The sequence below is a fragment of the Cheilinus undulatus genome, linkage group 13, assembly GCF_018320785.1.
Source record: "Cheilinus undulatus linkage group 13, ASM1832078v1, whole genome shotgun sequence".
Classification (NCBI taxonomy): Eukaryota; Metazoa; Chordata; class Actinopteri; order Labriformes; family Labridae; genus Cheilinus; species Cheilinus undulatus.
This window is the reverse complement of record NC_054877.1, coordinates 2,418,321-2,443,279: the sequence shown is the minus strand read 5'-3', so window position 1 is coordinate 2,443,279 and position 24,959 is coordinate 2,418,321. Positions and strand designations below refer to the sequence as shown.

Below are 24,959 nucleotides of genomic sequence, written 5' to 3'. Positions count from 1 at the left end.
CCCATTATCCAGTCCATATAGGTACTGAAGGACATAGGGGCTTAGACCTCTGCCACAATTAATGATAACTTATGCATATTACCTTGTGTCATCAATGCCCTAGTCTCCAGATACTCATTTTAAAGAAATGAAAGCTTTCCTTGGTGTTAATTTGTTCTTTGACTTGTTCAAAATTATGCTAGAAGACTGTCTAAAGCTCTGCAGTGTTTTATTTCACAGAAAATAATAATACAATTATAATAATAATAATAACAACAACAATAATAATAATAATAATAATAATTACCATTATTGTTATTATTATTTTTACTTCTCAAGCGGCAAATGTCAGATGTTGTTTTTCATAGTTTTCGATAAATGTTTTAAATGATTAAAGCAATTATGTTGACTGACAATGTTTCAAAATTAAAAAAGATATTATTTAAAACTACTGTTAACAACAAGGACAGCTAAAGAACAATCATTTGAAAAACAGTTCATTTTTAATGCTGACGTGGGATGCCACCATCTTTGTCTACGTAACCATGGTCACTGTGGGCGGTTAGATAATCAGAGAAGCATAAACCAGTCCAATGACAGATCTAGAGGGCTAAAAGAGTGGTTACAATGGTGGCTCTAATGGTGGCTATGACATGCTGTCTGCCCTCAGCTCAACGATGACTGCTCCACCCTAAAGACCTTTTATCCCCAGTGCATACACTTGAGGTTGTTTTTATAGAAAAGAAGTCTGTCTTTAAACATCCAGTCATCTCTTCCTGGATTTCTGTAGCGTTCATAGCGTGCCGCGTCCTCTTTGCTTTTAGTAGTCTGATGGCCAACGATGACATCACCGCAGCTGGCCACCATCAGGGAGCCGGCACCATCAATAAAGTACTCTAAGATCAGAGGCGGATATCTGTTTTAGAAAACAACAGATTCTGTTGGATGAAGTGACAAAATATAAAAAAGATTTAAACTCACCTGAATGAGCCACTCTTTGGAGCCTCGGGTCAAATCCTGACTTCTGCAAAGAATCTGTACGAGCCAAGAAAAAGTTAACCACCCCACTGACCAGGTAACATCCTGGGAAACCAGGAAGGGGTGTGAAGCTTCCTCCTGATTTTCTGTAAAGGCAGCCCCCTTCGATTTCATTTCCCTCTTCATAGATGACACTAAAGAAGAATCGGTTCTCTGTGACTGACCCACCAAGCTTAGAGAAAGGGAAATGACGAAGAAAATCATTACTATCAATAAAAAACCACTGTCTGATATGTTAGAGCATCAATGATCAATAAATATCTACCATCTGATATGTTAGAGCATCAATAATCAATAAAAAACCACTGTCTGATATGTTAGAGCATCAATCATCAATAAATATCTACCATCTGATACGTTAGAGCATCAATGATCAATAAATATCTACCATCTGATACGTTAGAGCATCAATGATCAATAAAAATCTACCATCTGATATGTTAGAGCATCAATCATCAATAAAAATTTTTAACCTGGCATGCCACACGGATTTGTTTCACACATCCATCTGGAAAACCTTGCATAGACGGTGTTTGGGAAAGGGCAGAGCTTTGAAAAAAAACTCAGCGGGTGATTGGATGAACGTTCAGTCTGTCACATCTTTAGGGGCCAATCAGAGCAACAAAACACAACTTAGCCACTACCGAGCTGCGCCTGTGCCCCTACCGAAGGAGACGACTCCATAGAGAACTGCATAACATGAACCATGACGACTGTAGACATGTCAGTACATGACTTTTGTCATTTATAGAAGAAAATAACTCAATGCTGTTTTTTGTTCTTCTTTTAATGAAGAAATGTTGTCAAGTTCTGATAAAACTGCCGCTTTAGCAGCATCCACCTTTATGTCTTCCACCATCATGACTTTGCCCAAAAGTACTGCCCCTTGTCGCTGATTGGTCCTGTCACTTTCTAACCGGGCCAGAACGGTTAAGACGGGAGCTTTGCAAAATGGATTCACCAGTGAGAAACAAAGAAACTGGGGATTCCATCTGCTTTGCAAGGTTATAAAAATCTACCATCTGATATGATTAAGGATCAATAATCAAAACACCATCTAATACCTGAAACAATAAAAGTTACAGCGTCTTCTCTCACTGACCTGTGGCATGTTGTCTTTCATTTTAGCGTCTGCATCCTTCACAGTCATGGTGTTTTAATGAGTAGACTACTGTCCTCACTGACTTTTGACATGTGTCTCATTTCAGAGTCTGCATTCCTCAAAGTCTACATTGACATTCGGATTCCCTTAATTCCTCTTACTAAAATTCTTAAATAGGAGACATTTTATTCTCACCACATCCAGTTCTGGGTTCGCCTCCATCACCTCAACCATCTTCTCGATCTTTGTTTTCTCTGTGAACTCATAGTCATCATCCACCCACAGAAAGTACTTGGTCATAACCTGAGAGACCGCCAGGTTTCTGCCTGCAAACCAGCCCTGAGAGACAAAATTAAATTGTTCTCAAGTCAGTCAAATGCAGCTTTCCTGTTTGCACAGTGTCTCAGGAAGTCCTGTTTCCTCCCACAGTCTAAAGAAAAACAATTATGTTAATATCTGACTCAAGATTACCCACAGGTGTGACTCTGAGCCTGGTGATTGACTGATGATGACAACAGCAGAGACAAGTTCTCTCTACCCTCCTGTCCTTTAAAGAGGTTTTTAAGGTTATAAACGTATATTGTTTATCAGTCAATCAATCAATCAACCAACCAACTAAAAAATTAGTTATTCAATAAGTCAATTAATGATTCAGTGGATCTGTGTTTGTATATTGGCTGTGTGTTTACCTGGCCTGGAGGCATGATGTATTGTCGAACGTTCTCCCCGGTCACTGGCTGTGGCTCAAAACTGTCGTCTGCGATAATGATGGTGATGTTGGGGTAGAACCCACGGATACTTTTGATCAACATCCTGAGGTTATAGTAGCGAATGAACGTTTTGGTGGTGATGGTGACTTGAGAATTGATGTCTAAGAAGAAGAAGGGACAATGACAGAAATGACAATGACATTCTTTGGAGATAAATGCGGATGTTTGAATGTGACTGGCCCTTACCCTTCCCCGTGTCAAAAAGCACTGGGACTTTTGGCAATTTGATGGTGACAGGAAACACAACTTTATGGTGTTCGTATGAGACAGTCACTATGAACAAAAATAATATTACAATTGCTTGATTTGAAAAGAAAACCATGAGACATCATTCAAACGATGACAGAGCTCCAGGGTACTGAGGGGTTAACATTTCCACAGGTAGTATTTGTTTTTACCTGGCTTGATTTATAGACCAGAACATTGATGTTTCCAGAAGTAAGTATTAAAAAGAGGAACAGTACATAAACTAGAATAAATAAGCACTTAAACTTGAGTACAAAAGAAAACTATTACTAAAGTATAATAACACTAAAACTAGAGACCTGTACTTTATCTAGACTACTGCTGTCCTGTGCATTATCTAGTGTACTGAAGTCTTGTACATTATCCAGAGGACTGTAGTCCTGAAATGTATCTGGAATTCTGTCGTCGTGTACTTTATCTAGAGTAATGTTGTCCTGAAGTTTATCTAGAGAACTGTAGTCTTGTACTTTATCTAGAGGACATTGGTCCTGAACTTTATCTACAGTACTGTTGTCCTGTTCTTTATCTAGTGTACTGTTGTCCTGTACTTTATCTACAGTACATTAGTCCTGTACTTTATCTAAAGTACTGTTGTCCTGTACTTTATCGAGGGAAATATTAGTCCTGTACTTTATCTAGTGTACTGTTGTCCTGTACTTTATCTAGAGGACTGCTGTCATGTACTATATCTAGGGTACTGTTGTCCTGTACTTTATCCAGAGTACTGTTGTCCTGTACTTTATCTAGTGTACTGTTGTCCTGCACATTATCCAGAGTACTGTTGTCCTGTACTTTATCTAGGAAACATTAGTCTTGTACTTTACCTAGAGTACTGTAGCACTGTACTTTATCCAGAGCACAGTGTTCCTGTACTTTACTTAGAGTACTGTTGTCATGTACTTTAACTAGAGCACTGTATTACTGTACCTTATCCAGAGTACTGTTGTCCTTTACTTTATCCACAGTACTGTTGTCATGTACTTTCTCTAGAGCTCTGTCGTCCTGAACATTATATAGAGTACTGTTGTCCTGTACTATATCTTGTGTACTGTTGTCCTGTACTTTATCCAGAGCACTATTGTCCTGTACTTTATCTAGGGTATTGTTTTCCTGTACTATATCTAGTGTACTGTTTTCCTGTACTTTATCCAGAGTACTTTTGTCCTGTACTTTATCCAGAGTACTGGTGTCCTGTACTTTATCTAGTGTACTGTTGTCCTGTACTTTATCCAGAGTCCTGCTGTCCTGTACTTTATCTAGGGAACATTAGTCCGGTACTTTATCTAGGGTACTATTGTCCTGTACTTTATCTAGGGTATTGTTGTCCTGTACTATAATAAGTGTACTGTTTTCCTGTACTTTATCCAGAGTACTTTTGTCCTGTACTTTATCTAGTGTACTGCTGTCCTGTACTTTAGCCAGAGTCCTGCTGTCCTGTACTTTATCTAGGGAACATTAGTCCTGTACTTTATCTAGGGTACTGTTGTCCTGTACTTTATCTAGTGTACTGTTGTCCTGTATATTATCCAGAGTACTGTTGTCCTGTCCTTTATCTATGGAACCTTAGTTCTGTACTTTATCTAGGGTACTATTGTCCTGTACTTTATCCAGAGTCCTGTTGTCCTGTGCAGAATCTAGGGAACATTAGTCCTGTACTTTATCCAGAGTACTGTTGTTCGATTCTTTATCTAGGGACCATTAGTCCTGTACTTTATCTAGAGTACTGTTGTCCTGTACTTTATCGAGAGTACTGCTGTCCTGTACTTTATCTAGAGTACTGTTGTACTGTACTTTATCTAGAGTACTGTTGTCATTTTCTTCATCCAGAGTACCGTTGTCCTGTGCTTTATCCAGAGTACTGTTGTCCTGTACTGTATCTAGAGCACAGTAGCACTGTTATTTATCCAGAGCACTGTTGTCCTGTACTTTAAATTGAGTGCTTTAGTCCTGTACTTTATCTAGAGCACTGTTGTCCTGTACTTTATCCAGAATACTGTTGTCCTGTACTTTATCCAGAATACTGCTGTCCTTTACTCTGTCTAGAGCACATTTGTCCTGTACTATATCCAGAGTACTGTTGTCCCATACTTTATGTAGAGTACATTTGTCCTGTACTTATCTAGAGTACTGTTGTCCTGAACTCTATCTAGAGTACTGTTGTCCTGTGCATAATCTAGGGTGAGTTATTCCTGTACTTTATCTAGAGTTCTGTTGTCCTGGACTTTATCTAGAGTTCTGTTGTCCTGTTCTTTATCTAGAGTACTGTCGTCCTGTACTTTATCTAGGGTACTATTCTCCAGTATTTTATGTAGAGCACTGTTGTCCTATACTTCATGTACAGTACTATAGTCTTGTATTTTATCTACTGTACTTTATTCCTGTACTTTTCTAGAGTACTGTTGTCCTGTTCTTTTTCTAGAGTTCTCTTGTCCTGTACTTTATCTAGAGAACTTTTGTCCTGTACTTTATCTAGATTACTTTTGTCCTGTACTTTATCTAGACTTTATATAGACTACTGTTGTCCTGTATTTTTTCCAGAGTACTGTAGTCCTGTACTGCATCTAGAGTACTGTTGTCCTGTTCTTTATCTAGTGTACTGTTGTCATGTACTTTCAGAGTACTAGAGACTGACTCACTATTTCACTGACTAACGGAGTGACTAATTGAATGATTGATTCTATGACTGACTGACTGACTGGCCGACTGAGTGACTGACTGAAATGTTGACTGACTGACTGACTGACTGATTGACTGATTGACAAATTGACTGACTTGATTAAGTTACTGACTGACTGACTGACTGATTGACTGATTGACAAATTGACTGACTTGATTAAGTTACTGACTGACTGACTGACTGATTGACTGATTGACATATTGAGTTACTTGATTAAGTTACTGACAGATTGACTGACTGACATGTTGATTGAGTTACTTACTGACTGACTTATTGATTGAATGATTGATTTTTTGACTGAGTGACTGAGTTACTGACTGATTGACTGACATAATGATTTAGTTACTGACTGACTGACTTATTGATTGATTCTCTGACTAACTGACTGACTGACCGACTGACTGACTGACTTACTGATTGATTGATTGTTTGATTCTTTGACTCACTGACTGACTGACTGACTGATTGATTTATTGATTGATTATTTGACAGACTGACTGACCGACTGATTAAATGATTGATTCTTTGACTAACTGATGACTGATTGAATGACTGCATTACTTATTGATTGACTGACTGACCGATTGACTGACTGACTGATTGATTTATTGATTGATTTTTTTGACTGACTGACCAACTGACTGACTGACTGATTGATTGATTGACCGATTGACTGACTGACTGACTGACTGATTTATTGATTGACAGGTTGACTGACTGACTGACTGACTGACGGACTGACTGATTGATTGATAAATTCTTTGACTGACTGACTGACTGACTGACTGACTGACTGACTGACTAATTGATTGATAGATTATTTGACTGAGTGACTGGCTGACTGATTGACTGATTGATTGATTGACTGGTCGACTGACTGACTGACTCATTGATTCTTTGACTGACTGACTGACTGACTGACGGACTGACTGACTGACAGACTGACTGATTGATTGATAAATTCTTTGACTGACTGACTGACTGATTGATTGGTTCTTTGACTGACTTACTCACTGACTGATTGACTGACTGATTTACTGATTGAGTGATTGACCGATTGACTGACTGATTGATAGATTCTTTGACTGACTGACTGACTGACTGATTGACTGACTACCTGACTGACTGACTGACTGATTTATTTATTGATTCCTTGACTGCCTGACTGACTGATTGACTGACTAATTGATTTATTTATTGATTCCTTGACTGCCTGACTGATTGATTGATTGATTGATTGATTGATTGAGTGACTGACTGTGTGATCCTTACCCAGGTCTCCGGTGTGAACGTGGTAGATGATGCTCTGATAGGATACTTTCGTCAGCATGTAGTTGAGGCTGTCAAGGTTCTTAGACTCTATCATCAGCATTTCCTTACCGTCACCTTAAAACATTAAGGACCTTTTAGACTATAACATCTATCACATTCACTTAAGCCTATCAAAAGCAAATACAATATTTTTTCCAATTGATAATTTTTCTTTCAGTAATGCTTTAAAATGTCTAACTCACTTACACCAATCCCTTAAATGTTCATTTTTGAAACAGCTGAGCTCAGTTTGACTAATCACACCCAGACCTGATTACCGCTAGAACTGCTGAATGAATAAATCCCTTAAATACAACCAGTCTGACAAAGTGAAGTAGGCACCAACACAACATGGAACCATCTAAAGAAGAACAGATGAGAAACAAAGTCACTGACATCTATCAGCCTGAAAGGGTTACAGAGACATTTCTAAGGCTTTGGGACTCCAGTTAACCATGCTGAGAGCCATCACCCACAAATGGAGAAAACTGTGAACAGTGGTGAACCTTCACGAAGTGGTTGGCCTGATGCCAGATGTTTATGGAGAGCAGTTAGCTTCGTGGATCATGTCAGGGCCTAGTACTGTGTAGATCTTCATTTTTGAGACTCTTCCTGCATGTCTGCTTCTGTTATGTGACTGGCTCTTGTTCTGGTCACTGGGAATTGGTGTTATGTGATGCTTCCATCTCCCATATGTCTATCCAGGATTGTTCAGTCTCAGCTATGGGTGTGTTGTTGTCTACCACTGGCTCTGTGGAGAACCTTCTGTTCCTTCTCCTAGCTTCTAGTTCTCTTGTGAATCCCTTTAGGCAGTCTCCAGTACCTCAGTTGAAGACAGTTTGTTGAATTTCTTTACCATTGCTCTCTGTAGCTCAGTTAGCTGGAGTACTTTTCTCCATGGTGCCTTGATTTTTGTTCCTAGCCTTTGTTTCCATGCTAGGATTGCTCCATGTGGCTGTCAATCTCGTGGCCATGCATCTCAAAGATAAGTGCTGCTGTGCATAAATCAGCCTGTTAGTATCAGTGACGCTCTCAGTAGGGATTGTGTTCAGAGCTGCTTTCAAGTCTTCCAGCAGAGATTCTGTTGGTCCCTAGTCTCTTAGCCTCGGTCCCCCCAGGACTGTAGCTGTGTCATGATCTTCCGTCTCAGGTCAGCATCCTTGGTTAGGCTTAGTGTCGGTGGGCTTTGTAGTTATTTGGTCTGGTACCCAATCTCAATCTTTCTTTTGTTCTGTTTAATTTTGCATATCTTGCATTTAATCATTTGAAGACCCTTACCTAAAACATCAACATCTGCAGTTGGAGTTTCAGTGGTCAGCACTCCTCTGGACGCTCGTAAGGTTACCTGGAGTCGACAAACCAGAACTAAATCAGCACACAGGACTTACAGAGCTGCACAAAGCTCCATGTCTGCTCATCACAATCGTTGTGAATTTATATCACTGATAGTGTCATCACATGCAGGTCAATGTGAACACCACAAAAACACACTTTGGCCATTTTAACCTTAGATATTTTTGTAAATAGTCAGAAATTATATGAAAAAAAAAAACAGTCAGGGGTCAGTGTTGCATTACCAGGACCATAAGAAAATGTGTTTAGCCTAAATACATTAATAACAGAGTCAAACATACACTATACTGCCAAAAGTATTCACTCACCTGCCCAAATAATTGAAATCAGGTGTTCCAATCACTTCCATGGCCACAGGTGTATAAAACCAAGCACCTAGGCATGCAGACTGTTTCTACAAACATTTGTGAAAGAATGGGTTGCTCTCAGGAGCTCAGTGAATCCCAGCATGGTACTGTGATAGGATGCCACCTATGCAACAAGTCCAGTGGTGAAATTTCCTCTTTCCTAAATATTCCACGGTCAACTGTCAGTGGTATTATAAAAAAGTGGAAGTGATTGGGAACGACAGCAACTCAGCCATGAAGTGGTAGGCCACGTAAAATGACAGAGCGGGATCAGCGGATGCTGAGGTGCATATTGCACAGAGGTCGCCAACTTTCAGCAGAGTCAATGGCTACAGACCTCCAAACTTCATGTGGCCTTCAGATTAGCTCAAGAACAGTGGTAGAGAGCTTCATGGAATGGGTTTCCATGGCCGAGCAGCTGCATCCAAGCCATACATCACCAAGTGCAATGCAAAGCGTGGGATGCAGTGGTGTAAAGCACGCCGCCACTCCTCTAGCAATCTGATGGATGAGTCTGGGTTTGGCAGTTGCCAGGAGAACGGTACTTGTCTGACTGCATTGTGCCAAGTGTAAAGTTTGGAGGAGGGGGAATTATGGTGTGGGCTTGTTTTTCAGGAACTGGGCTTGGCCCCTTAGTTCCAGTGAAAGGAACTCTGAATGCTTCAGCATACCAAGAGATTCTGGATAATTCCATGCTCTCAACTTTGTGGGAACAGTTTGGGGATGGCCCCTTCCTGTTCCAACATGACTGTGCACCAGTGCACAAAGCAAGGTCCATAAAGACATGGATGAGAGAGTTTGGTGTGGATCAACTTGACTGGCCTGCACAGAGTCCTGACCTCAACCTGATAGAACACCTGTGGGATGATTTAGAGTGGAGACTGAGAGCCAGGCCTTCTCATCCAACATCAGTGTGTGACCTCACAATGAGCTTCTGGAAGAATGGTCAAAAATTCCCATAAACACACTCCTAAACCTTTGGAAAGCCTTCCCAGAAGAGCTGAAGCTGTTATAGCTGCAAAGGGTGGACCGACGTCATATTAAACCCTATGGATTAAAAATGGGATGTCACTTAAGTTCATATGCGAGTCAAGGCAGGTGAGCAAATACTTTTGGCAATATAGTACACTAAATACGTAGGTTCGATTTTTTGAGAACGTCAAACACTGATACTCAAAGTCAGATTTACTGAATCCTGCCTTTCAGTATGGCCAGTGCCAAACATGTCATCGATATACCTGTGATGTGTATAAGTAGATATGCTGATTTAAATTTATATCAAAAATAAAATCATACTAACCCTGTAGCTCTTTCTTTGTTCTGGAAACAGCCTCAAACCTGCAAGGAAAAAGGCAGAAGAATAAAATCACTAAATGGCATACAAACTCTGATTTAGTTGCAGCAAAACTAATTTATTTTTTTCATCCTGTTCTATTTAACTTATTTAACTTCATCCTTTTTTACCCCTTCGTTCTATTCTTTATTTTTATCTTTCCTTTTTTCCTTTTCCTTTCCTTAATCTCCTCTTGTTGTCTTTGATTCTACTTTTACCCTTATTACCTCCACCAAGGAGGTTATGTGATCGGGTGCGTTTGTTAGTTTGTTTGATAGTTTGTTAGTATGTTAGCACATAACTCAAAAAGTCATGGATGGATTTTCATGCAATTTTCAGGGAATGTCAGAAATGGCTAAGGAAGAACTGGTCAGATTTTGGGACTGATCCAAATCACCGTCAGGATCCAGGAGTTTTTTAAAGGATTCTGTACTATTGGGAGATAGGTCTGCGCTGTTACCACTTTACACCAGGAGATGGCGGACATGAGTAACTTATTCAAAGTTTTGGCGTGTATAGACTTTGTAAGACACACGCCCGGCCGAGGAGACAAGTTGGAGCATAACACAGAGAAAGACAGCGAATTGTAGCGACAATACTCATAATGCTAGAAGGACTAAAGGAATATTCAACCTCTGCCATGACTTTCAGTCGTCCGGTGAGACCATGAGTGCTTCTGCCATGACAGTCCACATGTACCGAAGCCAATGCTTTGCCTCACCATGTCTCCACCCCACCGGGAGGGAGTAATCGGCGAATGAGATTTTGGGAGTCATCCGGATAACTGTCTGAATCCAGGAATGTTTATAAAAGATTCTTCACCATTGGGAGATAGGGCGGGTGGCGGAGGTCTACGCTCTCTGAGTGCTTTTCTAGTATTTAGCATGTTTTAACCTCATGTCATCATATCTTTACTCCTTGATTTCTTGATGTTCTATTGTCGCTTGGGATATTTTGTCCTGTTTGTATTTTTTTGTGAAATGCATCTTGTTAGCAGCTTACCTGGTATGAGAGTGGGGGTCAGAGGTCTTGCGTTAAAGCCCTGGATGGGATACTGCAGAGGAGTGTTGGGAGCAGCAAGCAGCAGTTCAGACAATACAGACGTTGTCCTGTTGGAAGGACAGAGGAAATTATGGGATAGTGATTAATGTCTCTTTTTGTCTTTAATGATAACACATAAAAAAATCAGCATTCTTCCCCGTCTGATGAATGCTCTGACATTTGGCACGTTGTCTTCACCATGTGCAGATGTATGTATCTACTATGTGCTGCTGTGAGTGGCAATTAGATATTTTTCTTAAAGGAAAAAGTTTTCAGCACTCACACAGTTTTGTGTCTTTGAGTGTTCATGAAAAATGACACTGATATCACAGTCAGCAAGTAAATGGTCAGCTGATGTCAGAGAACACCTTCATCCATTAGTCAGAGACAGGAAAGAGGTACAGCAACAGAACGGTCAGCTGATGTCAGAGATCAACCGTGATCCATCAGAGACATGAACGAGGTACAGCAACAGAACGGTCAGCTGATGTCAGAGATCAACCGTGATCCATCAGAGACACGAACGAGGTACAGCAACAGAACGGTCAGCTGATGTCAGAGAACAACCGTGATCCATCAGAGACATGAACGAGGTACAGCAACAGAACGGTCAGCTGATGTCAGAGATCAACCGTGATCCATCAGAGACATGAACGAGGTACAGCAACAGAACGGTCAGCTGATGTCAGAGATCAACCGTGATCCATCAGAGACATGAACGAGGTACAGCAACAGAACGGTCAGCTGATGTCAGAGATCAACCGTGATCCATCAGAGACATGAACGAGGTACAGCAACAGAACGGTCAGCTGATGTCAGAGATCAACCGTGATCCATCAGAGACATGAACGAGGTACAGCAACAGAACGGTCAGCTGATGTCAGAGAACAACCGTGATCCATCAGAGACATGAACGAGGTACAGCAACAGAACGGTCAGCTGATGTCAGAGAACAACCGTGATCCATCAGTCAGAGACATGAAGGAGGTACAGCAACAGAACGGTCAGCTGATGTCAGAGAACAACCGTGATCCATCAGTCAGAGACATGAAGGAGGTACAGCAACAGAACGGTCAGCTGATGTCAGAGAACAACCGTGATCCATCAGAGACATGAACGAGGTACAGCAACAGAACGGTCAGCTGATGTCAGAGATCAACCGTGATCCATCAGAGACACGAACGAGGTACAGCAACAGAACGGTCAGCTGATGTCAGAGAACACCTTGATCCATTAGTCAGAGACAGGAACGAGGTACAGCAACAGAACGGTCAATTTATTATTATTATTCCCCAGTATTTCTCTCTTTCTCTTTCCTTCTCTCACTTTCTTCCACTCTTTGTCCTTTGTTTTTTTCTTTCATTACGTTTCTTTTACTCCGTATCTTAAATGATAGTTTTTACCTCTTTTTGGTATGATTTGGGTTTTTTTTGTTTTGGTTTTTTTTTTTTTTTTTTGTATAGCACTTATGTCACTTGTTTTGTTTTCACATTTATTAAAATTGAAAAAAAAAAAAAAAAACGAAAACAGTAAATATTACTGATCAAGGTTATTTTTAGTACAAACTTGTTCTTTCATCTCTTGGGGTGAATCAGTAATAAAAAAAAAAAAGTGAATCAATAATCATTCTGTGACAAAGTCTTCAACATATTCACACACTAACAAAAGAAAGTGCTTGCCTTTTTGGGAATTACAGTCATTAATTTAAGCAGTTCCTGTCTGCAGAGACTCTTTAAGGACACGTCACGGCCTCTCTGTGTCTCAGTCATTCAGGCTCTCTTCTCCAGTTTCTAAGCCTGGGCACATACGCTGTTTTGCAAAGCATGACATGGCGACAGGACAGCCTGCCATTGGTTGTGACAGTCCAGTCACAATGCATTGTGGGATACAAACAGATAACATGGTGGAAAGAATTAGCCACTTACGGCAGGGACGCGCAGAAAATTCACTATATAGTCATAGACCAAAGTATTGGCACCCCTGGAATTTTTCCAGAAAATACACCATTTTTCCCAGAAATTGTTGCAATTACAAATATTTTTGGTATACACGTTTATTTTATTTACGTGCATTGGAGCAACACAAAAAATCCGAAGAAAAAAGACAAAATTGACATGATTTTACACAAAACTCAAAAAACAGGCTGGACAAAATTAATTGCACCCTCAACTTAATATTTGGTTGCACACCCTTGGAAAAAAGTAACTGAAACCAATCCCTTCCAATAACCATCAACAAGCTTCTAACACCTCTCTACTGGAATTTTGGACCACTCTTCTTTTGCAAACTGCTCCAGGTCTCTCAGATTTGAAGGGTGCTTCTTGCAACAGCAGTTTTGAGATCTCTCCATAGGTGTTCAGGGGGATTTAGATCTGGACTCATTACTGGCCACTTCAGAACCCTCCAGCTTTGTCTCCAACCATTTCTTGGTGCTTTTTGAGGAATGTTTGGGGTCATTGTCCTGCTGGAACATCCATGACCTCTGACCCAGACCCAGCTTTCTGACATTAGGCCCTACATTGCAGCCCAAAATTTTTTGATAGTCTCCAGATTTCATGATTCCTTGCACACAGTCAAGGCACCCAGTGCCAGAGGCAGCAAAACAAACCCAAAACATCCTTGAACCTCCACCATGTTTGACTGTAGGTACTGTGTTCTTTTCTTTGTAGGCCTCATTCTGTTTTCTGTAAACAGTAGAATGACGTGCTTTTCCAAAAAGCTCTACCTTAGTCTCATCTGTCCACAAAATGTTCTCCCAGAAGGATTGAGGCTTACTCAGGTACATTTTTGCAAACTCCAGTCTGGCTTTTTTATGTCTCTTTGTCAGCAGTGGGGTTCTCCTCGGTCTCCTGCCATAGCGCTTCCTCTCATTCAGATGACCACGTATGGTCCCAGCTGACACTTTTGCACCCTGAGTCTGCAGGACAGCCTGAATTTGTGTAGAAGTTGACTGAGGATGTTTATCCACCATTCCAACTATCCTGTGCTGCATTCTTTCTCAGTTTTTCTCTTCCGTCCACATCCAGGGAGATTAGCCACAGTTCCATGGTTATAAACTTCTTGATTATATTACACACAGTGGACAAAAGAATCTCAAGATCTCTGGAGATGATCTTGAAACCTTGAGATTGTTCATATTTTTCCACAATTTTGCTTTTCAAGTCCTCAGACAATTCTGGGCTCCTCTTTCTCTTCTCCATGCTTGGTGTGACACACACAGACACACAACACAAAGGCTGAGTCAACTTTTAGACTTTCTAACTGGCTTCAGGTGTGATTTCTAGATTGCCAGCACCTGTTACTGCCACAGGTGAGTTTAAATGAGCATCACATGCTGGAAATAAAATGGTTTACCCACAGTTTTAAAAGGGGGACAATCATTTTGTCCAGCCCATTTTTTGAGTTTTGTGTAAAATTATGTCAATTTTGGCTTTTTCTTTGGATTTTTTCTATTGCTCTAATGCACATAAAGGAAATAAACATGTGTGTACTAAAAACATTTGTAACTACAACAATTTCTGGGAGAAATGGTGTATTTTCTGGAAAAATTCCAGGGGGGGGCCAATACTTTCGTCCATGACCGTAAATGATAAAACCACGGAGAGTAAGGCCAACAGCAGGCTCACTAGAAAACATTCAGTGGGAGCTACGGGAGGAAGAGAGACAACCAACCATAGACTGTAGAAAGAATTGGACAAACCCCATGTGACGTCAGTCGTCTGCTTAGAATAGGTGGGCTCAAATGGTTTTTGAAGCCCATCTGTGGAGGCTTCCATATTGAAATCGCGGTCTCAACCGAACTTTGGATCAATCTAACGGCCCGCCCACTAAGCGCGACTTCCTGTCAGCCTGCTAGCTAGCTTTCCAGTTGACAGAAACGGAGCCTCTGCCTGCTGAGCAATCTGTCAATCAAACGAGATGCACCAATCAGCTTTAATCCTAAATATAATCCAAACGATCGTGGTACAAAAAATTCACCCCCCGCACAGTGGGAGCCCAATAAGACACTAGCTAATGAGACATGTTTGGTGTTTTGAACCAGGCTGTAAACCAGTTTATTTCTAGTGTCAAAACCGGCTGTTTAACATGTGTGCATATGGAACTTCCGGTGTTCCTGCAGCCAGCCTCAAGTGGACACTCGCGGTATAGCAATTTTTTGCACTTCCGCATTGGCTTCATTTTCAGGACCGGAGGTTGCTGCTTGTATCCAACACAGGGCTATCAGAGGACAAGACTAATAAGTGGCTTTGATTTATGATTCAAAAGTTACCTGACCATTAATCACACAGTTGTCTTCCCGTATACAACAACACCGGTCTTAGAGGGTTTTAATGGACCATGTCTGCTGAAAGAACAGAGGCTGGAGAAACAAGGACATGTCCAACCCTTTCCCACTTGTCATGTACTGGTCTGTCCCCTACCTGGCTTTGTACTTCTGAATCTCCTTGGCTCTCCAGCTTGCCAGCTCAGCGTACTCCTCCTCAGGAAAGTGGTCTTTGAAGATCATTGATCCTTTAACACATGTGCATGGTCTAGCTGTTGCTGCTGCAGACCTTGATGGAACCGTACTGTGGGGAGAAGGTTTAAGACTTTGGTCAGGTTTGTCAGTGCTCTGGGCTCTTCTTCTTTTAACAATTAGTACCAGAGCCACAGATCTGATCTGGTCCCTCACAGTACCAGAGCCACAGATCTGATCTGGTCCCTCACAGTACCAGGGCCACACATCTGATCTGGTCCCTCACAGTACCAGAGCCACAGATCTGATCTGGTCCCTCACAGTACCAGAGCCACAGATCTGATCTGGTCCCTCACAGTACCAGAGCCACAGATCTGATCTGGTCCCTCACAGTACCAGGGCCACAGGCTTAGTCTGTTTTTTCTTGCTGTTTGAAAACTGAGGACGTTTCTCAGAGAAGCCCCGCCTTCTTACCTGGGTCTTTGTTGGAGTTGGATGACATCCTCGGTCACTTCTGAACAACTGTTGTAGAAGATTACCAGGTAAAACATCACCAGGAATATGACGGCACATAGCCCCACCTTCAAGTGGTCAAGGTTAAAGGTCATCTGTAGAAAGACAGCCATAAGGTCATTTAAACCTGGACTCAAAGGACTGAGACCACAGCTCTGCTCACAACAGCAGTCCTGGACAGTTCTAGAGTATTAATAATATCATCAGACCTAGACCGGGTCTTGACCATCAGACTAGCATCCCTGCTGTCACTACACAGAGATCAAATTACTGACGGATTTATTGATTGATTAATTGGTAGACTGACTAATTGATTGATTGAATAATTGACAAGTTGATTTATTAATTGACACAATGACTAATAGACTAATCAGTTGATTGATATATTTACTTATTGGCTGTTTGGTTGATGTATTGATAAATTGATTGATTGATTGATTGACTGAATGATTGACTAATTGATAGATAGATTGATTTATTTGCTGATTAGCTGGTTGATTCCTTGATTCCTTGATTGATTGTTTGGATGATTTTTTTATTAACTAATTGACAAATAGATTGATTGATTGATTGATTGATTGATTGATATATTGATTGATTGACTAATTGACAGATTGTTTGATTGATTTATTGGCTAATCTTTGAATCTACTAAATCCCAAATGTGTTCAATAGGACTCAAATCCGGACTTTGACTTGGCCAGTCCATCAGTTCCAGTTCTCCAGATTCCTTTTTCTTGGTCAAATAGTCTCTGCACAGCTTTGAAGTATGCTTGGGCTCATTGTCTTGTTGGTAAATGAATATATATATACATTTATATATATATATGTTGAAATCACTTCTTAAAACTCATTTTTATAGAGTTGCTTTTATGTGATGTCGTCTTCTTCTTATTTAGTTTTATCTTCTCACAGATTCTTATCTATTTTAGTTTTATTTCCTCTTAATCTCACCTTTACTCCCTGTCAACTTCATTTTATTTCCTTGCCCCTGGCTGTTTTTAATCATTACTATATTCCTCACTTTTTTGATTTTATGTCTTTACTGCTTCCCTTTTGTTTACCTCTGTTATAATATTTATCAATTTTACTGCTTTTACAGTTTTAGAGCTTGTTCTACCCTGTTTTAATATCTGTTTTTGCCTTCTTATCTACATTTCACTGTTTCTCTTTTAATTTCTCACATTTTAATTTTGGTCCTCTCGGTCTCAGCCTGTGTAGCTGGGTTCCTGCGTTGCCTGGGTTCCAATCGTTTTATGGTACTTGGTGTCTGTGTCTTGCCTGCATCCTGATGATGTTCATGATGTCTTAGTTGGTGGCAGTATGGTTTCATGTCTGATATCTGTGATGTCTTAGTTTGCATGGCATCACATGACATCTAGGTTGTTGATGTATATTGATGTTGATGAATTACTATCTCATCCATGTTTTTGGTTAGTTTCTTTAAATGTTTGGATTCTGCTGATGTTGTCTACATGTCACGTTCTGTCTTCTTGTCTCCTGTCTGGGTTTGTTGCTTTGTTTATCTGCTTGCTTCTGCACTTGTCAAAGCACTTTGTAAATCCATGTTTTTAAAAGTGCTATACGAATAAAGTTATTTTATATATATATATATATATATATATATATATATATATATATATATATATATATATTAGTGCGGTCAAACAATTAAAATTTTTAATCAGATTAATCACAGGGTTGCTGTGGGTTAATTTCGATTAATCATGATTAAGTATCATTCATTTTAATCTATATTAATCGCATTTCATTTTGCATAAGCAAACAGACTCAAGAAAGAAGGGAATATATATACTGGGGGCTATTCAATTACAAATTCAACTGGACCAAATTTTTGTTACGTCTTGTGTTTTTTTTTTGTACTCAAATTTTCCATTGAGACGGCCAACATGCTGTTTAGTGTCTTCCATATCGAGTTGGTTGGTTGCTACTGGATCAACGGCCTATTTTCGTATGTGCGGCGGCATGCTAAACTTACTTGGACAAACTGCCCAAAATGCGTTGCCAGAGACGTTTCAGAGATTTTGACTCATTCTGCGCTGTAGATGGGTTAATTGCGTTAAAAATTTTAGTCGGATTAATCATGATGATGGATTCATCTGCATTAACTCCTTAATTTCGACAGCCCTAACATATATATATATATATATATATATGTAATTTATTTATTTATCTACAAGTAAATAGAAGAACTCCAAATAACTGATATTTTCCTTATTAATTTTATTACTCATAACATCCACAGAAAGAAAGCAGCTAGCATAGTCCCATATTGCCTGTTTCTGACTGTTTTTGTATGTTCAAAATAAGCATTAATGTAGCGTGTTTGTGTAGTAAACGTAAAATATGAAATTCGTAGGTTTTGTACATTCAGAATTATTTATAATGTTCTTATATTTGCTGCAGTTATGACACTGGGAATGCCGTTTGCAGTGCTATAAATGAAACAGGCTTCCGTAATTCTGACTTGCCCTGAATGAAGCATGTGCAATGACATAATGGATGTGGGGAGAGTTGGATCTAGCCAATCCAACTCCGCCTTCCCGCAGTGTGCAGCCGTTAATAGTTGGAACTAACAGCTACCGCGGCAGCAGGCCCTGGATACACCGGACACGCCCCAGACCAGAGAAGAGTGAAAACATCTTTTCTGTCGCAGAAAGCTTTGAGTGTTGCTCTCTGCCCTTGTTTTAATAAAGAAATGTCCAGTTTTGATAAATGTGCAGCTGTGGCTAATTCTGAGCTAATCACTCCACTAGCAGCCATTTAATACAAGCGCTCACACAACAAGAGACCCTTTTCCCCATAGATATCAAGACGTAGATGACGTGTTCACTATCAAATGGTAAGTCTACGTGGCTGCCATCTTGGCGCGGGCAAAAGAGTGAGCATTCAACAGAGTTATATGGGCAGACAGCATTGAAAATGCCAACTTCGTACGCTGACGCCCACAGATATGACGGATCCCTCGTTCTGATGTTAGTGCTCTGGCCTTATATATGTACAGGACTTCCGACCAGGTTGTTTATTATAAGTTGTTACCTTACTTAAAGTAAAATGCACCTGCTGTTTTGGAAGGAAATGTGGAATCCCTCTCCGGCTATTTGCAAGTACTGACTGTCATCTGATTGTTAAAGCCAGACTCGTCATTTTAATGTTGCTGGCAGAAAGCTTGGACCTCCTTGTTGTGGCTTTATTTATTTCTTTTTTTACTCAGTGTTATTTTGATAATGTCATTAAGTACAATGCTTAAAATATACAACTAAGTCATATCAATTTATTGGCGTTAGTAAAGCCCGCAGTTCTTATCGCCCACTCCAAAAAATATGGGGCTAGATCTACCCAGCCAGCATTTCCATGTGGGCCCCATGTGGGTTGCAATTGGGCTACATGGGTATGGAGTGGGCATGGGCTTCAACTGGGCAAAATGTGTGGGCCCTGTATGGATTTTGTAATGTAGGACCCACATGGGAAGCCCATGTGGGCTGACCATGCAGGACCGGTATAGAGCCTATGTGGGCCATGTGGGCATAGGCTGGAACTGGGCAAAATTTTCTGGGACCCATATTGGTTTGAACATTTGGGCCCCACATGGGAAGCCTATGTGGGCTGCCCATTCAGGACCCATACAGAGCCTATGTTGGTTAAGAAGACATAGGGTAGAACTGGGTATTATTGGATGAGACCCATATGGGTTAAGTTATATGGGTCCCACATCAAAAGCCCACATGGGCTGCCCATTCAGGACCCATACAGAGCCTATGTGGGTTAAGAAGACATAGGGTAGAACTGGGTATTATTGGATGGGACCCATATGGGTTTAGTTATATGGGTCCCACGTTAAAAGGCCACATGGGTTGCCCGTTCAGGACCCATACAGAGCCCATTGGGGTTAACCAGACAGGGTAGAACTGGGTATCATTACATCGGACCCATATGGGTACAGTAAAAAGGCTTCCACCATTTGGGACCCACAAGAGTCTATAAGTAGGCACAGGTGTCATTACATGGGACCCATGAATGACCTAGATACATCATTTTATTTGCCTGAAATGTATACCTTACATGGGCTACAAGACCCAGTTGGAGTGTGTAAGGGTCAAGTAGGCATGGGCTTCCTATGTGAGATGACATTACAGGGCCCATATAGAGCCTATGTGAGTTAAGTTAGCGCAGGCTAGAACTTGGTTTTATTAACTAGGACCCAAATAAGTTTAGTTATGCAGGTGAGTTGGGATGAGCTACCTAGGTGTCATAATATTGAATTAATATATAGGTCATATAGGACTAATATGTGTGTGTGGGTGTGTGTGTGTGTGTGTGTATGTTTAGATAGATAGACAGACAGACAGACAGACAGACAGATAGATAGATAGATAGATAGATGGATAGAAAACAAAAAAAAGATATGACAAAAAGTATTCTAAGGCCCCATTTAAACACCACAAAATGTATGAAGACCAAATCATATAAAGATAAAAAGATAAATATTTCGATGAAAATCTTTGATGACTTGTATTTCTTTAATTCTCTAATTCACTCTATATGATTTTGTTTAAAAAGGAAAAGAAATTGGGCATTTTTTTACATTGTAGATATTTTAATTTTTTGTTTTAATTACTCATTTTCATCTATTTGATTTCTTATCTGCTTGCACAAACATGTTGATTTAACTGAAGTTTTTAAATTGAAGGAAATTTAAATTCAAGTTATTAAGACACATTTATGGAAGTAAATACATTTCTGAATGACCTAGATACATCATTTTATTTGCCTGAAATGTATACCTTTTAAAGATTAATAGTCCAATATTTTATTCTTTCTTCAAAAGTACAGGTATCAGTGTCAGTAAAGTAACATCAAAAGGTATCTGAGTCTTATTGTATTAAAGAAAAAAAAACTGGTATCACCCATTCTTACATCCTACCTGTGACGCACTTAAAGGTATTCCTCCATTTCACAAAGTAGTGCCAGACCAAAACCTTTTGTGTAGTGAAATGTTGTCATATATTTCCTTTTCTCTATGTGACAAAGAGGGAAAGAGTGAGCGAAAGACAGAGAGAGAGTGTGTGTGTGAGAGGGAGAGGTTCGCACACGCCTCCACACACCTGCTTGACATGGTTGACGTGCCTGGTTGGCCATTGTGCTAGTTTGGTCACACAGACCTGACAACCCTGGCGGATGTATATTTTTGAAAAGACCCAGACTGCTTCTTCAGCGTGAAGCTTGGCGTCTACCTCATTGTTCCTTTTTCGAAGGTTTGCAGAGATATCCTCGCAAAGGTAAGACAAATTGTTACTGTGACTTATGTGAACAAATGTTTATCCCTTGTTATGGTCCATGTTATCGCTGTTTGATTTATGTGTGAAATTAAGGTTGTTATGTCCAGGAGGATTAGAGTTACATGCGACTTAAGGTTAGCTAGCTAGCTGAACAATCTAGCCTTGCAGCAACGTTAGTTGGCCAGGTAGACGGAGCAGGATTTTGTTGAGAGGATAATGTAGTCCACAAAAGACACAATATTTTTGTATTATTCCAACTTAGTACCTGAAATAAAGACGAGATAGGGAGGGGTGGTTGATCTTAATAAGTCTGTAAAAGTGTAAGTGATCCGTGGCTAACAAGACGATGTGTTGTGTAGACTGATGTCTTCCACGTGAACTTAAGTTTTCGTCTTTGCCAAATTGTTTTAGAAAATGGCAAAATTATGAGCCTTTCTGTCATTTTGACGTACTCGAACGACGATGGCCCTGTGTGTTAGCACACTTAAACAGAGTGACAGACTATTTTGTACACATAGCCATCACGGAGGTTATTAAATCCATTGAAAATAATTTGCACCCAAAAATAGGTGTGTCCGAACAGTAAAAAATATTTAGGGGCACATGTGCGCATTAAAAAAAATCAGCCGAGAGATCCACCCAGGGGGCTCTCACTTTGAGCGTTTTTTTCTCCTGTCTTTCTGTACATCAGACTGGTTTGTGTATGATTAAAATGATCAAAGTATTTATATACAACACTGTCTAAACAGTGTTTACCTGGTCTTCACACCTTAGTAAATTAACCCTCAATATATCCTTTTTTGGAAATAGGTGCCATTTGTGATCAACTAGGTGCGGGTAGTGTTGGCTCGTTCTGCCCCATCGGATGCGCTTGACGGAGGAGCGTGTGTAAGAGTCTTTATGAGATTTTTTAAAATCCTAGCTTTTCAGCAACACTGGGCTCGTGTCGTTAGTGATATGTTGTGATACTGCCGCCATTATTTCTGTATGGAGGACTGAGAGTGCCAAAATGAAATATATAATTCATTAATTAATTAATGAATTTATTTTATCTGTCATCCTCTCCCATCAAACTCAGTGGGCGGGACTAACGCTGAACAGTCACAAACCATTGGTTTGGTCTGCAGGGCTGCCAGACGAGGGCGTTTCCCACCAAACAAACTAACACATAAACATGGCCGCTATTACTGAGGACCTGCATGAGCTCTCCCATGAGTTAATAACAGATATTTTAGTCCTGTCAGATCACGCTGACGCTGGAATTTCGGACCCTGAACATGTGGCTAGCAAAGCAGAGGGATTTATTGAAGTTCTTGGAGTTATTTCCGCTCTGTCTGACCATTATATTGACCGAAGAGTGTTCGCAAAGTGTTGATTAACAGGTTTATTTGTCAGCGCAGTAGTAGATGTTGTATTGTTTCGTACACACAAGTGTTTTGTCGAGTTTTCCAGGCACTTCAGGTGTCGTCTTTGCTTTGTACGTAAACTATGCCTCTGTCATCAACTGGTCCACTATCTCAGTGCTAAGATAGGACACAGAGAGGGGTTCATATAGTTTTTTACTCCATAGAAATCATTAAAAAAAAATAAAAGAAACCATAGAGACATCAATAATTATGACACTGGGGGGATTTGAACCCCAGTTTCCCGAGTGACAGAGATCTATCCTGGCACTGAGCTCCGTCTTCCTCTGCTTTCTTTAATTTCTGTCACTTTCTGCACACTTACATCTCGGTTTCAGTACTTCCGGTTTTATTTTGGTGATCACGCACCCCTTTGTCTGCATGTCAGTTTTGCTTCCTCTGTCACGTATCACCACAGCTGTTTACCATTAGCACTCATTAGCCACAGTATGTTAGCACCCGGTTTTCACCTGTTCTCTGCTAGTTCGTTGCACTTCATAGTCCTCGTCCCAGCGCTTTGTTTTCATTATCTTAGCTTTCTCGTCTCGACCTTGTTTTCGTTCTTTGGACCTTTGCCTTAGCCTGCCGATTTTGTACCTCTGCTGGAGTTTAACTGCCTACCCGTGTACCGACCCTGTTTTTCCCATTAAAACTCTGATTTTGCCTGAACCTTGCCGTGTCCTGCAGTTGTGTCCAGCATTCTGTGTCTCGTTCCTTGATAGAACGAACTAGCCAGAATGGACGCAGCAGACACGGATCCGGTTCGCCAAGCCCTCCGAGCTCAGGGACAAAGGCTGGCTCAGCAAGAAGAGCAGCTAGCGTCCTTGTGCTCAGGTCTGAGTGATCTTGCCAAGAGACAAGACTCAATGATGTTAGAGTTGGGCTCACAGGTTAGCATGCTTCTCCAAAAGCTAGAAGGAGCAGTCTCCACCGCGGCTGCGCCGAACGTCACAGCTGACGCGCCGCCACCCGTAATGAGTCGCCGCCGTCAGGAATACCTGCAATATCATGTCCCCAGCTCTCACGTCCGCAGCGTTTCAACGGAGAATCAGGTGATATCAAGCCTTTTTTAACTCAGTGTGAACTGCACAGGCTGCTGCCTTTATCACTGAGCGTTCCAAGATTGCCTTTATTATTTCACACCTGTCGGAACGTGCTGAGGCTTGGGCCACCGCCGAGTGGACTCGCCGTTCTCACATCTGCTCATCGCTGTCTACGTTCACCAAGGCTCTGGAGCGGGTTTTCCAACATACCACGCCAGGCCGAGAAGCCGCCCGGTCCATCATCAAGCTAAGGCAAGGTAAACGCAAGGTGGTCGACTATGCTATTGACTTTCATACTCTAGCCATAGAGAGTGACTGGAATAATGCTGCGCTTGCTGATGCATTTTTTCAAGGACTGTCAGACAAAATTAAGGATCAGTTAGTAGCTATGGACCTTCCGGAGGATCTTGATGAGCTCATCACTATTGCTACCAGGATTGACATGAGGCTGACTGAGCGGGATCAAGATCGGGGCCGTCAACTCCGCCGGACGTCGCCTCCACGGGGGTGGAGGACCGAACCGTCAGACCGACCCAACAGGTTTCGGCCTCCAGTCACTACAGCTGTCTCTCCTCCCACCATGTCTGAGGAACCTATGCAGCTGGGTCACACTCGCCTCCCTCACGAGGAGCGCCTGCGCCGTCTACGAGACGGCCGGTGCTTCTATTGTGGACAACTTGGACATCAAGTCGCGACGTGCCATGTTAAGGAGATTAAATACGGCATCGACACTCAACTAAGGGTGAGACAGAACATCGTTCTTAATAATCCCGCCCATTATGAAGTTAAAGCTAGCCTAAAATCTGACATAGCCTCCGTACCTGTATCCATCTTCAGTGACTCAGGCTCTGATGCTAATCTTATAAACTTCTCTCTCGTCAGGAGTCTAGGGTTGAGCCAACGCAGAATGCCGCGCCCCCTAGAGGTGAACGCCGTTGACGGCAGTCCGCTCGGCAAGATAACTCACCGTACTCAGTCTGTTGAACTTACTTTCCCCGATAGTCATACTGAGTTCATCAGCTTTCATGTGTTCCCAGCCATGTCTCAC

The 24,959-nt window shown here is 41.1% G+C and overlaps 1 protein-coding gene across 1 annotated transcript; it reads right to left on the bottom strand.

The window, feature by feature from the left end:
- Window positions 1–394: 394 nt before the first annotated feature.
- Window positions 395–16,256, bottom strand: LOC121520107 (beta-1,4 N-acetylgalactosaminyltransferase 2-like). The gene is made up of 11 exons (XM_041803385.1): window positions 16,128–16,256; window positions 15,619–15,765; window positions 11,159–11,265; window positions 10,124–10,161; window positions 8,402–8,468; window positions 7,085–7,198; window positions 3,076–3,162; window positions 2,809–2,990; window positions 2,315–2,458; window positions 961–1,189; window positions 395–875 (listed from the first exon to the last, which is right to left on the bottom strand). The coding sequence occupies exons 1-11, from the start codon at window positions 16,202–16,204 to the stop codon at window positions 682–684; spliced, it is 1,386 nt and encodes a 461-aa protein (XP_041659319.1). The 5' UTR covers window positions 16,205–16,256; the 3' UTR covers window positions 395–681.
- Window positions 16,257–24,959: the final 8,703 nt, after the last annotated feature.

What these genes read in the sequence shown, in the direction of transcription:
- LOC121520107 (XM_041803385.1), bottom strand. Translation starts at nt 16,204, where the DNA reads ATGTTTTACCTGGTAATCTTCTACAACAGTTGTTCAGAAGTGACCGAG. An exon ending in CGTTCACACCGGAGACCTGG is followed by an intron (nt 3,163 to 7,084) that starts GTAAGGATCACA and finishes TTTTGTTCATAG; the next exon opens with TGACTGTCTCATACGAACAC. An exon ending in ACATCATGCCTCCAGGCCAG is followed by an intron (nt 2,459 to 2,808) that starts GTAAACACACAG and finishes TTTGTCTCTCAG; the next exon opens with GGCTGGTTTGCAGGCAGAAA.